Source organism: Danio aesculapii, chromosome 14 (genome assembly GCF_903798145.1).
Source record: "Danio aesculapii chromosome 14, fDanAes4.1, whole genome shotgun sequence".
NCBI classification, from domain to species: domain Eukaryota; kingdom Metazoa; phylum Chordata; class Actinopteri; order Cypriniformes; family Danionidae; genus Danio; species Danio aesculapii.
The window spans coordinates 42,987,877-43,003,182 of NC_079448.1; the positions used below are offsets into that span (position 1 = coordinate 42,987,877).

Sequence of the window (15,306 nt, forward strand, 5' to 3'; positions counted from 1 at the left end):
TTATATTTTAATTACATTACAACATCGATGCTTTAAAAGTAATCGTATAAAATAGAAAAAAAACTCACAATAACAGGTCACCGGAAGTTTATCAGTATGGGAAACACACTAGCTCGGCATATACCCTATTGGTGGACTGTGTTCAGTGTGAGACAGAGAGAAATAGCCACCACGGCTTATTAACAATTTTAAAGTAGTCAGAGTGCAGAGTGTATGTGTGAGCCCAATGCAGGAGTACATTAAAGCAGTGCAGTTTAACACCAGCATACTGCTCTATTCTTCACCATAAGTAAAAACAGTGACACACATTCAGTGAAACCTGACTGCCGCACGTGTGCAGGAAAAGCTGATGGTGGCCATAGCAACAACAAATGGCTGTGGATTGCGAGCTCACAAACGCATTTTAATCCATAAACAAAGCGGCACACATCGCTTTTTCAGCTGAGTTTTAGACGCGATATGAGAATATAAAGAGTTAACCGGATACACTACAAGCCAAGTGGAGCGGTTACAAGTAACAAAACACAATTAAATACATAATTTGCAAGCTAGAGAAAACAATGCAACAATTTTAATCACAATTAAGTTACTGGGGACAATGAGGTAGAAAAAAGATTTTATGTCAAAAGAAAACAATATTATTTAGCTTGCCCCATTGGTAGGTTATTTAGCTTGTTTTAAGACAAAAATAGGGCTCTTGGTTTGAAGAAATTTTAGATATTTGGACTAGAAACAAGACAAAAAATCCAAGTAAGAAAATACACAAAACAATGTAGCATTTTACTGGAAAACAGTCTGGATTGCCATTGACAGGGAAGTAGATGGCACTAAAAACTAGACTCCTGATGATCTTTACCTGATGAAGACCATGTTGGTCGAAACGTTGTGACATAAAAAATTTCTTTGAGAGCTAAAGTGGCAGTGTGCCGATTTTCTTTGGATCTTTTTCTACTAAAAACTAGGCTAACAACGGCGAAACGTGAATGATATAATGATATATAATAATGCGACAAAAAAAATGGTATAGATTATTATTATTTATTTATAAATATAAAGTACAATTTCAAATACAAACAAAAGGCCTGATACTCCATAATTTAAAGGGCACATATTTGACCTATTTTTAAGATAAGTAATTTGTACAGAATGCGTCTGTAAAGTTTCAGCTCAAAACACCCATCAGATTATTTGACCGTGCACGCGCATGAAGAGTCTTCTTTTATAATTGTGCTGACATGCGGCTGTGGTGATGAATTACAGTGATTTTACCATCTTCATTGCAAACATGCACTGTTTTAAAAATGTTTTAAACTTGTAAAACTCATTCTTGATCACATTTGTTGATGATTGATGATCATAGAGAGCTGAACAGATCTTTTAATCCCAGTTGCTTTGCGCACGTCCTGTCTTGTTGATTTGATTATACGTGTTACTACGGAGACATATTAATATGAGGCTGTCAATTAATTTGGTGGGCGGGAAAGCCGCACTCCTACATCACGTTGCGGTCGGCCTCAAAATGGGAAGGATTTGGATCATATTTTATCATCAGGAAATTAAAAAAAAAAGATACTTATTGTGTTTCTATCACCCAATATGACTGTGGACAAACTATACCTGCACACAGTTCTGTCCAAACAGCTTACAAAAGATATTTTCATTAGGTGCCCTTTAAAAAACTGAAACAAAATTCCTTGGCTTTCAATGTCTGGAATAAATATTTCAAAACTCCCTGATATTCCAGAAATGACCCATTGGAACCCTGTAAATTCTATAATACGAAAGAAAGACAAAGCAGACCCGGTTGTATAACAAATAAAAATTTATTTCTTTGTACACAATGAGTAGAAAGCAGCCAGTAACTCATTCGGTTTTTTTAAAACACTCTCATTTTACATTTTGTACAGGTTAAAAAAAATGAAACACAGAAATTAGTGTTATTAATTTAATAATAACTGCACTGCACATACAACAAAAACAGAAATGTGAAAATAACAAAGCGCATGTTGCAGAGAAACAAAAAGCAGAATGTTTGTATTTGGGGTGATTCGGCCTGAAAACAACTCAACATGTGGTGGTGTGTAATGATGCCACAGGTTCAGAGGTTAAATCAGTAAATGCCCTGCTGTGTAGTTCAGTGTTACAAACAAGCCTGCTTAGACGGTGACGTATCGGGGGTTGTGACACAAAGTCTGCTACATACAAACAAAAAAATAATGAGTGTATTTGTTAATGAGGCAGATGGCTAAATATAGTTCAGACAGCCCTTTAGCATTGCTGTAAAATCCACAGATTTTTCCTTCTGTAACTTTAAAAAAGGCCCAAAGATCTCCTTTTTGAAGGATTAGACAAGGGAAGGATTATGATATAAGTTTAAAGGATCATTTTATTGAACACTGGCTATGTATATTTATCAATATATGGTGTGCATAAGGGAGACTTCCTATTCAATACTGCTACATGATTTGCTACCATGTTGAAATGTTGTGTATTATATTATTGGTGAAATGTGTGAATAAATGATCTTCCTTTCTGTAGGCGTAATTGTTGTCTTGTTTTCTTGTAGAAATATCGAAATATCCTTAAAACCAGAGAGAAATATTACTTGTTTTGGGATATATATATATATATATATGCACACACACACACACACACACACACACACACACATACATACATACATACATATATATGCATACACATATATACATACACACACATATACATATATATACACATATATACATATATATATATATATATATATATATATATATATATACATATATACATATATATATATATATATATATATATATATATATATATATATATATATATATATACACATATATATACATATACACATATATACATACATACATTATATATATATACATACATTATATATATATACATTTTATATATATATATATATATATATATATATATATATATATATATATATATATATATATATATATATATATATATATATATATATATATATATATATATATATATATATATATATATATATATATATATATAAACACATATATACACACATATATATATACACACATATACAGAGTGTATATATATATATATACACTCCCCTCTCTTCTTTTTGGGGCTTTCTTTATTGAGAATAACAATACTTAGCAATTCATCATTTATTTTCTGAAATTGCGTAAATGATATAATCAACATTGATTTAGCTACATCTAGCAGGATTAGCTACTTTTTTTGGCAGCAGTGGACATCAACACTGGTCTGGATGTATTGCTATTAGTATTTCCAACTTTACTTCTGAAGGCCCAATAAAATGGTGTGAAATTTACATTTTGATGATGCTTATGAATCAAAATAATGATCTCTATATAACCATTCACACCAAAACACTAACGACATAGAGAGGCTTTTCTTTTAATAGTGTCAATTTTTTTGCGTTGTGGTCTGTTCTTCATCAATTGTTTTACGTTCGAAACGAAAGGAGTTTGTCTGAGATTCGTCTCGCTTTATTGCATCATGTTAAGTGTGATCTTAAAAATCAATGTTACTTTCACATTCAGACTATTAGGGCCTTTAAGATTCCGTTGCGTCGCACATTTGCTATTTGCATGGCAAACGTTGTAAGTGAAAAACTAAACGCTTCACTAGCGAGAAAACGGTTAAGACCATCTTCGCAAAGATAAAGAATGAGCCTCCTCCATTCAGCCTCTTTACTTTCTCTTTACTTTACTTTTACTCTTTACTCTTACTTTCATGGGGTAAGGAAACGGTGTTGTACTCACTCCACTGAAGACATCCATTAGCCCATACATTTAATTTTTGTTTATTAAGTGCAAAGATTTGTTTCAAAACTACTTCTAAATTAAGTTGTGCAAAATGAGAAAATGATAGCTGCACTGGTCTGAAAATTGCAAAAAATCACATATAACACGCTTGGCACAATACGTGTATAGCGTGATTTGTTGCGATTTACAGACCAGCACAACCATAATTTTCCTGTTTGCACTACGTTGTTAAAAGGAAAATCCATTTGCACCACATTGTGGACTCATGGATGTGCCGGTCAAGAATAGAGGTGTGTTAAGGTGCATTGTTGGTGCTTTGATATTTTGGGGAACTGCCATTGACCAACTAAAAGCTAGTCTAAAGTCAAGCGCAGAGCGTGTTAGTTATGTGCCTGTACGGGTCCAAACACTTACACATTGCTTAATACACACAGGATGTACAGCAATACACAAATATCTATACATATAAAAAACATTAATGGAATAAAATGTTACAATAATTATTCTTTTCTACATAAATATAAAAAACACTACCTCCATGCCTTCTTCATGTCCGGGTTTTTTTTTTTTTTTAGTTTACTCATGACAGTTTGCATTTGTATAATATTATTTTTATTATTTGCAGTATAATTTATTATATGCATATTCATATTTGTTTGAATAAAAACAAGTTTAGATTTGTCCACCTATCGGGTTTTGAAGACGTCTGCATCACCATATGGGGCATAAGAATAGGACGTGTGTTTGGGTATAACTCAGTAGTTTGACCACACTCTGTATTGTTGTTCATTTATTCCTTTGCTGGATTTAAAACTGAATTTAGAAACAGTTTTGAACAAATCTGTGCGCTTAACAATGAAATTAAATATGTAGGCTAATGGAGTCTTCAGTGGAGTGAGTTTTCACCATTCTCTTTCTCCACTAAAGTAAAGTAGTAAAGAGTAAAAGTAAAGAGAAAGTAAAGAGGCCAAATGGAGGAGGCTTGTTCTTTATCCTCATGCTGCAGATGGTCTGTTTAACTGTTTTCTCGCTGGTGAAGCGTTCAGTTTTTCCACTTACAAAGTCTGCCATGTAAATAGAAGATGCACCATAGAGCAACACAACTGACTCTTAAAGGGAATGTGAGATGAGACTCTGATTGGTTTAATGCAGGTTATGCTCAAAACACACCCATAACTCATCAAGAGTATAAACATAACCCTGTTAGACCATGCTCCGGGGTGCAAACCGTATTTTTCCGTCCCTAAAATAGCATTCGGGTATGCCAATCGCTTTAGACTTTGCGCCTAGAACATTAAAATAGAGCTCTAAGTGTGGACGACACATTTCTAGCTGCAATTCACTAAACAGCCACCAGTGTCACTAAGAGGAAGCATTTCTGATTTCTACATATAGCCCCTTAAAGACATATTTCCAGATAAGATATGACTACCTCTCTAACTCATCTAGTTGTATGAACTTGTTTTAAGGACATTTAGATGTTATACAAGAAATAAAAGTGTTGCAATGTTGAGCCCCGAATCTGTTTGGCAGGGAACAGAGAGAGAGAGAGAGATCTGGAGAATGCGAATGAACCACACAGTGTGCATACTTCAATATTTGCGAGCGGGTTTTTAGTCCCGATGAAGCACTGGAATGATAAATGGGTGTCGCTGTGGATGAGACACCAGATGTTGATCTTAATGAGGAGCCATGCAAGTTAAACAGAGGCAAGAGGGGACTAGAGTATTTCGCCATATGCTTATTTGTCTCCGCCATTATGAAGCCACGCCACCTTTGTAAAAGACCAACCTGCGGCGCCGTGTCCTTGGGGACAGTTCCTTAGCAACCACATCCAAACAAACAGACAGCTCGCCACTGTGATGTAAAATGAGATGGGATGGCGCAGTAGCAAAACCTACAGTGCATCAAGGGTCACTTTGCTTTTTTTTTCCTGACGGAGAAAGAGAAAACGAGGAATCGCTCAAACAAATGGAACATCTCTCGCTCTCTCAGCCGCAATAATCTCAATCCCGTTTGCAGGGGGCTGCAATGCCACAACCCATCACAGTGAATATTTACACACTTTCTTTTTCCCATTTGCAGTCTTTCTTCCACACTCTTCCTGTCTCTCGCTTGCAATCTATTTCCTCTGTTCTACTCACTACACCCCCAGCATCTTCTCATATAAATCTGACACCCCACAGTAAATCACTCCACAAAAAAACTGCCTTTTTTTCTCTCTGTTTACGAAGAGCGTGATCAATTTGCCGTCCTCCTCCCAAGGCATAATGTAAAATAATCCTCGCGCACGCTCACTTTCATTTCCCTTCTTAGATTGTGAGAGAACGACGTTTGGTAAACAGAATACTTACATCAGGAAGACAACAATAAGACAGAGAGATGTAAGGCTAGTATTGTTCAGGAAAAAAGGAGCTTTGAAGTCTTAAGGCATAATAAGAGAGATGTGCTCGGGGTTAAATGAATCAGGCTGTGACTTGGAGGTAAAATAGCCAAATAGGAAAGGGCTGAAACTTGCCATTGAGTCGACTTCTCTGGTATCTGCTTTCTTGTTCATGCCATGCTGGACAGCGGTAATTTAACGGCAAGAGCTCTGACAACAAAACAGCACTGCAAATCTCCATTGCTGAGAGACCTTTTCTCTTGTGAGCGGAAAGCCAACAGCCGAGAAATCCGCTCATCTCTGAGATGGATTTCTGTATGAGTGGCTACACCGCCAAACAAAACAAAAATCAATTTCTTAATCAAGCTTTTGTCTTGTTTTCCTGTACAAATACCTAAACATCCTTAGAAACAAGATCAATTGGAAAGGGAAGCCTTTTAAGATGGCTTTTCAGAGAATTAATCTTAAATCCTTTTTATAAGGCGTAAATGATTTATGCTTAAAGAGTCATCAACATTTACTGATATTTTTGGTCCCACTTTATATTAAGTGGCTTTAACTAAACGTCTTAAAATGTCTTAAATCTCAAAAACAAAATTTTAGGTGTTAAAAAGTCTTAAACATACACTACCTGGCAAAAGTTGTCGTCGGTCCCAGTTGTAAGAGCAACTTGCCTTCTAGTTGATCATTTGGAAAAGTGGCAGAAGGTAGATTTTTTCGATGAATTATGTGTTGAACTGCATCCCAATCATCACAAATACTGCAGAAGACCTCTGGAACCCACATTGACCCCAGATTCTCACAGAAATCAGTCAAGTTTGGTGAAGGAAAAATCATGGTTTGGGGTTACAAAATATCTGCAAAGTGGATGGCAACATCAACAGCCTGAGGTATCAAGACATTTGTGCTGCCCAATACATTACATTACATGAACTCTGGGAGTCCTGCAAGAAAGCTTTCTTTGCCATTCCAGATGACTTTATTAATAAGTTATTTGAATCATTGTAGAGATGTATGGATGCAGTCATCCAAGCTTATGGGACTCATACACAATATTAATTATTTTTCCACTGCACCATGACTTTATATTCTATACTGTACATTATTTCTGTTAAGTGACAAGACTTTTGTCTAAGCAAAGTCAGACCTTACTGTCCTAAATAAATACTTAAAATTCAAGGCATGATCATATTTTATTTAGGTAAAATAAGCATAATCTAGAGGCCTTTACCTTTCATATAAGGTATACTTCAATACATAAGGTATATGAATACATATATTCATATACTCCTGATACCAAATGATCAACTAGAAGTCAAGTTATTATTTGTTGTTCCTAAAACTTGGATAGGCGACAAGACTTTTGTCAGGTAGTGTACTGTTTTAACAAAATCATATGGTTAGTTTTGATTTCGTTTGGACTTTAACAATCTAAACGTCTTTACTGTCACGTTTGATCAATTCAATACATCCTTTCTAAATACCGATTCTTTAAAAAAAATCATCCTAACCTCAAACATTTAAACAATAACACATAAGATGTCTCTCGTTTTAAAGATGCTTGGATATTTGTAATGAAAGCAAATCACAAATACTAATCCAGAAAAGGCTTTATGCAGGGTGTGCATAATTATAGGCATTTTCGATTGATGAAAAAAATAAAGAGAAGCTCAAGGCAGTAGCACAATGTTCATGGGCATCCTAAATAAATGATAGCCTCAACCAAAGACGTCATTCCTTTAGTGTAAACAAGCTTTCCTGTGTGTCCTGACAATTCAGAGAAATCTGCTCTTTTCTGCTTCACGGGACAAGGGCCACACATTCCTGACTTACCATCAGTATACGTGTATATTTGTGTTTATGCGCATGAGTGAGTAAATCATTCTGAAATGGAAAAACACACACACACACACACACACACACACACACACACACACACACACACACACACGCACACACACACGCACACACACACACACACACACACACACACATACACACACACACACACAGAGAAGTTGCTGGCACAGGGATACCTAAAGAGAGACTTCTTCTCTTCTTCTGGCTCTTGTGCTGTACGGATGAAGCTCCACACCTTGCATTAGCACACGGTTAGCACAGTGTCCGGATCAATGCAGGCCTTTGGCACCATGTAAACATTAGTTTGTTTAGTTAGCACTCAGAAATCCCCTCAGCTCTTTGGGACTGGCAAAGGAAACTCCTCTGGTCTGGATTCGCCGGCCCCGCACGTTGAAGACCCTGCCCACCTTAAGATGAGCAATACGGCACCTGAAATATTGAAGATGGGGGTGTTACATCATATGGACAGATCAATAGAAAGTTGAAACATCAAATGCAAAAAGTTCAAGAATGTTTTCTAGTGTAGTTCTCTTTAACAAACCGAGAAGTGGAGTGTGGAGCTCCCCGTCTGCAGTGCATACTAAAATAAAAACATGCTTTAAATGAATAGCTCAGCTCAAAATAAACCGCTATGGCTTTCTTTTCTTTTGTAAAGCACAAAAGTCTTCTGAAAGGTATCGGGAACAAACTGGGAGGTGTTTTTTTTGCTGAAAACCCTCGTGCTTTAGCTCTCAAGTTTGTTTTAAGTGCATTGTGTTCATGTATGCATGGTGGTTTAGAAAATAGTTTCTCAACCACGTTCCTGGAGGACCACCAACACTGCATGTTTTGTCTGTCACACCCATTACAGGTCTTTCAGTCTCTGCTAAATTCTCAGTCAATTAAAGAACACGTCTCCAACACAATACAAAACCAAAAGCAGTGTCAATGAAAAATAATGTCGCTTGGTAATCATTGTGTTTAAAGAACTTTATCTTCCACCATTTCAAAAGATGAATTTTCTCATTTCCACCAAGCATGCTCTGAAAAAAAAAATCATGCAGACTCATGTTCACGTGATTTTGACAAACAAATAAAAACAGAAGCTGCTTACTGTAAATACTGTATATATCAATACTGTTTGTATCATACAACGGGGAAAATAAGTACTGAACACGTCACCATTTTTCCCCGGATGTGGATAACAACCAAATAAATCCATATATGCAAAGAAAACAAATCTAATTAGTTTAAAAATGAAGTTATGTGTAATGAAATGAAATGACACAGGGAAAACGTATTGAACACATGAAGAAATGGAGGTGCAGAAAGGCAGTGAAAGCCTAGACAGCAGCTGAAATCTCTCAGTAGTTCTTCAGCAACCCTCTGCCCTTCGTTACAGTTTTTCTTGATTGCTTTGATGCAGCCGTCAACTGAAACCCCACATTTTCAAAACAGTTATCACACAGGCCTAAATAGTGGCACTCATGGTCGAATTTTTAGCAGCAAATGTTTTATGCAGCCCTTCTAGCTGCAACCCATCACTGAGAAAGATCCATACACACTCATTCACACACATACACTACAGACAACCCAATTCACATAGAGCGCATGTTTTTGGACTGTGGGGGAAAACGGAGCATCCGGAGGAAACCCACACGAACAGGGGGAGAACTTCACACAGAAATGGCAACTGACCCAGCCGAAGCTCGAACCAGCGACCTTTTTGATGTGAGGCGAACGTGCAGCCCCCAAACAAGTATATGAGCTATTTTAATCAATCATTACACAACGCACAACAAAATACAGAACTCAGTTTGAATCAGTGCACCATTGCTTGTCATTGTAGCCTATTGGCCATGCCGTTTGTTGTCTTTCTATTTGGCCTGTCAAATTAGAATTTTTGCAAAGAATTGGCTCCAGAATAAGAAATGTTTTGAATAAATTTATATTGAATTCATGACATTTTTTTTCAAACTGTGGCTGAAAACTGAAATACTGTTACAGTAAAAAACAAGACAGACAAAAATAATAAAATACTGTAAATATTAGAGAAAACAGATGTAAACCAAAATACAGTCAAATCTATCAGAGTAGAAGACGCTATTAACCAATTCCATCAGCCACCTTTTTTATAAGGTTTGCAGACTGATTACTAATTAAAGATTTGTGTGAAGGAGTGTCAAACCAGTGCTTCAGTGATTTCATACTAATCTTGATAGTTTCTAATAGTTAGGAATATATGGTTTCTGTTTGGTAACCATAGCTAAAATAATAAAGTTTGGACTGCTTGAATAACAGCTGTGTTAACTGTTTTGCAAAATGGTGGGGAAAATGTGTCAACAAAACGAGAAAGGGTTTACACATTTGCAAGACATGTCTTCTGCTCTGCTGGGATAGTGATGATGAAAATGGAGTGGATCCTAGTTTCTTTAATTAGTTCAAAGCAAACAAGAAAAACTGTAATATTAGCTGCTTCAGTCCAACATCTACATTACCATGATGATGAAGATGAAACCAGAGTGGGCATTTCAGCAGGACAATGATCCAAAACACAGCCAAGGAAACTCTCAAATGCTTTCAGAGAAAGGAAATTAAGCTGTAGAATGGCCCAGCCAATCACCTGACTCGAATCCAATATAAAATACAAATAAAGATCAGATTTGATAGACGAGAAAACTCTGTGAAAACTCACACCTGAGCAATGCATGTGACTTCATTCTCCATATGAGAGGCGCCTTTGAGCTGTCATCACCAAAAAAGCTTTTTATATAAAGTATTAAATACATTTCAGTAGTTCAGGACTTTCTTCTTGTGTCACTCCATTGTTAGTACACAAAACTCAATTTTTGGGATTTCTTTAGTTTTGATTTCTTTTAGTTTACCAAAATCAGGTTCAATTCCGTGTTAACAGCCCCTTGAGAAATAATTTTTCTAGCAAAAAACATGACGTGTTCAATATTTATTTTCCTCACCATATATTGTACAAATATTAAATATATATCAGCACTTTTAGTGCTTTTTTTGACAAATAAATCACCATCCATATTTACATAGTCATACAGGTTTGAGATGACACAAGATTAAATACCCCTCATACAATTTACAAGAATAATTAAAATGAATTATAATTAATAATTAAAATTTTGTCAATTCTTTTATTAGTTTTATGTGTACATTGTGGTATTCGCAGTGTATGTTTGTAATGAGGCAACAAACACATGTAAACTGCTGAGTGCATGTGTTTAGTGCACACCGAATCACGCTTTTACGTGATCACACCGAATGCGCTTTTATGTTCCAAAAACGTTAGGCGCACCACAATGGCTTTTTGTTGACAAGAAAAAAAGTGTGGTGTGCTTTTTATGTTGCTAGGCCATGACTGAACCAGCTGCGTATTGTGCGCGAGTGTTGCTGTTGACATTGGTATAATTGAAATATTTATTAATATTGTGAGAATCAAGATTTGTGAAATCATAAGCCTCATTCACATTATAATCGACTCGCGACAAGCAAGCGTTTATTTCAACTTCCGGCGACCTCCATCTACGCGAGCGGCAGTGATCTCTGGCTATCAGGTGGGCGTGTTGAGCACCTCGACAAAGTTGAGAATCTTTCAACTTTATGCAAATGAAGAGCGACTTTCTTGAGAAACAGCCAATAGGAGCAACAGTAGAGCTCACATGATCCTCTCTCAGTCCGCTCAAAGGCCGGTTGTATTCTCCGTGCTGTAGACCTGCACAGACCTGCATTTGCCAACCAAAGAAGCAGGCAGCTACAAAGCTGCTGCAAGTGTGAATGAGGCAATACAGCTTTGGATATCTCAAAACAGTAACCACTAGTCTCTCCTCTATCTTCAAATGTCTCCATAGTTGTCTTGACATTACAAACAATGCTGTCACGTCAACGAAAACCCCGCCTTTGCTTTCATTTGATTGGAGAATGAAAAAATTGACGTAACACGTTTTTCCACTCACAGTTTACGTTTTCAACTGCGAGCGCACAGCGTGCAATGGCAAAAATGCGAAGCGCAGCAGGCAGTTAAAATACAATGTGTGTATGGCACATAAGTAGTGCACAAAACACACGTGGCTGTTAGTAAATCAATAAAAAAAAACGCAAAATGCGCGTTCGGTTTGAACGGCCCCTTATGCATCATGTCATATCGCTCAGCTCTTAATGTGGTTTTCTGGAGTGAAAGGATGCCAGTAAACTTCACAAACTGTGACTGTTTAAGCAGATAATAATATAAATACCACTCTTATCATGTAGAAATAAAGAAAGCATGAGGAAACCTGCAGACGTATAGGCCTCAGAGTTTGGCTTCAGGTTCTTCATGGTCCTGGCTCAGACGGGAAGACGTTCCTCAGCTGTTCGATAACCTGCTGCAGCTGCAGTACCGTGTCCTGCTCGTGATCCAAATCCTCACCTACGCAATATTAAATGCTACATTAAACCTCAACAGAATGCAGCACAAGCTAACAGCGACGCATAATCTGCCTTATTCAAATAAGTCACATCTCTCTGAATCCCATTATGGGCTGATGTTGGCAGAAAGACAGCAAATGGCGCTGAGCTGCCAGGTTATTCTGGGGTCTCACCTGCAGCTTCTGTGTCTGTGGTCTCTCTGCTGGGAGGCTCCCCCTGGTGGCCACCTGACACCGGAGAGGACAGAGAGGAGGGAGCCGAACCATTGGCCTCAGAGTCATCTTTGGGCTGCCAGACATGACAAAATGATGTAAGAATGTAATCAAAATCCAAAATATTAATTATTTTAAAAAAATACCATATAACTTAAGCATATCTACAATATAAACACCACTGTTGAAATGCTTTGGGTTAGTCAGGGCTGAACAGTTCAATATTTGTGACAGAAATGAGCAATTACATAAAAAAATAATACTTGGGCATACCAGTTCAACCGACTCCAATGAAGTTCAGAATTCACTCCAACATGAGTTAAACATATACCTCTCAAAATATTCACTGTACAACCATTACATTTCACATAGCAACCCGCTTGTCAAGTCTGACATCATGTGCCACAGATTCCCGGTCCAATTGCTTTATCAGACTATAAGGCAAGGCTCAAAGGAATATTACTAGGTTCAAGCATTGGCGTATCTTTGTTTCTAAATCCATTCTGGTTTACTCCATTAAGATGCTTTTAAACATGCAGCACCCCTTACATGAAAAATAACCTGCTATCAAAATTGCGGTTTAAAGAGTTGGTTTCACTGCATACCATTAAAAAGATTTTAAATGATTTTGAATGTGATTGGCTTGTAGATGCTCTGTTTAGTTTTAAGTGTCGTTGTATGTGTGTTTTGATGGATAATCTGTCATTTTTGTTAAACCCATCTGAACTGTATTCTGCTTAATCTTGGCCAGGATGCTCTTGTAATCGCAGTGTACCTTTTCCTGGTAAAATCAGGGCTAGAATAATAATAATTACTAACATACACTCACAATCTGTTTCTATCCATGCAGAAGTATTGGTGTCTGCAGTTGTGCACAATGCAGTTATAAACTGTGACTTTAATGTGTGATTTGACTTAACAGTGGTCATAAATGGTTATTGAGAAATAATACTCCATTAAAACCAGTGCAGGCTTAGAGCCTGAAACAATATTCCATATGTTACCACTTAAAGGTGCCATAGAATGAAAATGTGGATATACCTAGTCATCGCTAAATAATAGGGGTTCAGTACATGGAAATGACATACTGTGAGCCTCAAACACCATTGTTTCCTTATCCTCATGCGAGTTTAAAATCCCAGTAGAAAACAGGCCACTCAGAACAAAACACACGAGATCCACACCAGATCATTAATATGGCAGTATTTGAGTGGCCTTAATGAGATTACAACAATATCTTTTATCTTTTGATAGCTTCACATGTATATTCTGGAATTTGCAGTGTATGTTTGTAATGCAGCTCCAAACACATGTAAACTGCTGAGTATAATTGTTTAATGCATGCTTATGCATCATGTCATATTGCTCAGCTCTTACTGTGATTTTTTCTGGAGTGAAAGGACACCAATAAACCTCAAAAACTCACCTGTTTAAGAGGGAGATGCTATAAATTCCTGTCTCTGTTTTCATACATGTTAAAATTTCAAAATACAACTCTAAATACATCTCTGTCTCCCCCTTTTGTCTAATATAATAATAATTTAGGCTATATTTTATCCACAACACAATTCAGAAGCAAACTTTCAGTTCATTTAATTCATTGACTCCTTCTAGCTAAAATAAACCTCTCAACCACTTCAGATGAAAAGATCTACTATATATGGAATAATATTTTTTGCAACACAGACTCATTCTGAAAACCTAGCCCTATATACAGATCTGGAGAGTGCCAAATATGTCCCAGTAGGTAAGTTTTTTTTTTTTCAGTTTTTGTTTTCGAGAATCCACCACAGGCCGCTGTGTACGCTTTTTCAAATTTCTCATTCGGATGCCATTCCCACCTGCTGTTCTCGCGTAAATCCACCAGAGGCCGCTGTGTATGCTTTTTGAGATCCTAATTTCTCTCGCGAGTGCCATTCAGGCCTGCTGTTCTCATGTATATCCACCAGAGGCGCTGTCGACTGACTGACTGACAGATCAACTGACCCACCCTCCTCTTTCCATAAAACCCACCCAATAGTGTTTTCATAAGCACCGACCCCCCCCCACCCCCACCCCCCCACCCCCACGCACCACCTTCCCTAAACCCAACCGACATTTAAAAAAAAAAAAAGCAATTCAGAAAAAGAAAATCTCTGACAGCAGCCTGATTTTTACCACGTTTTCGGATTTTCACGTTCTCACCCTGTAATTTACGTTATTTTTTGGCTTCTGTTTTTGTCTTAACCGCTTTCTGGAACCGTTCTTTGCCAGACTGGAACCCCGTTGTCAACACCTTTCTGTGTCTCAAGTCCGCCAATTCACGTGGCGAGCTACTGGACAAACTGGTAACAATGGGAAAGCCGTCCATACTGAGCTAAGTGGTAAGTGCAAAAGTGAACGGCATCATACTGCGCCATAACATTTGCTTTATAGTTGAAATGCAGCCATACGTACTTCTGGCTACATAATTCGCGATCTCCAGAAATGTATATAGGGTTACATTTTCAGAATGAGCCTATGCTGATTTTTTTGACAACTGAAGTATGATTATTTTGATGAGTTTTACATTTTGGGGTAATTTCTGTGGTTATAAATCAGCATATAAAACCATTTCTGTAGAAATGTTTACCTTACCTAAGCCACATATTTACTATGTTGATAT

At 37.1% G+C, this 15,306-nt stretch overlaps 1 protein-coding gene across 1 annotated transcript in view; it reads right to left on the reverse strand.

The window, feature by feature from the left end:
* Positions 1–7,397: 7,397 nt before the first annotated feature.
* The window catches only part of drp2 (dystrophin related protein 2), a 156,351-nt gene continuing 148,442 nt past the window's right edge, over positions 7,398–15,306 (reverse strand). Inside the window, exons 20-22 of the mRNA XM_056471891.1 lie at positions 12,624–12,738; positions 12,318–12,451; positions 7,398–8,472 (exon numbers count right to left, since the gene is read on the reverse strand). Coding sequence (XP_056327866.1) covers positions 12,357–12,451; positions 12,624–12,738 — 210 coding nt within the window. The 3' untranslated portion in view covers positions 7,398–8,472; positions 12,318–12,356. The remainder of the gene's footprint in view (positions 8,473–12,317; positions 12,452–12,623; positions 12,739–15,306) is intronic.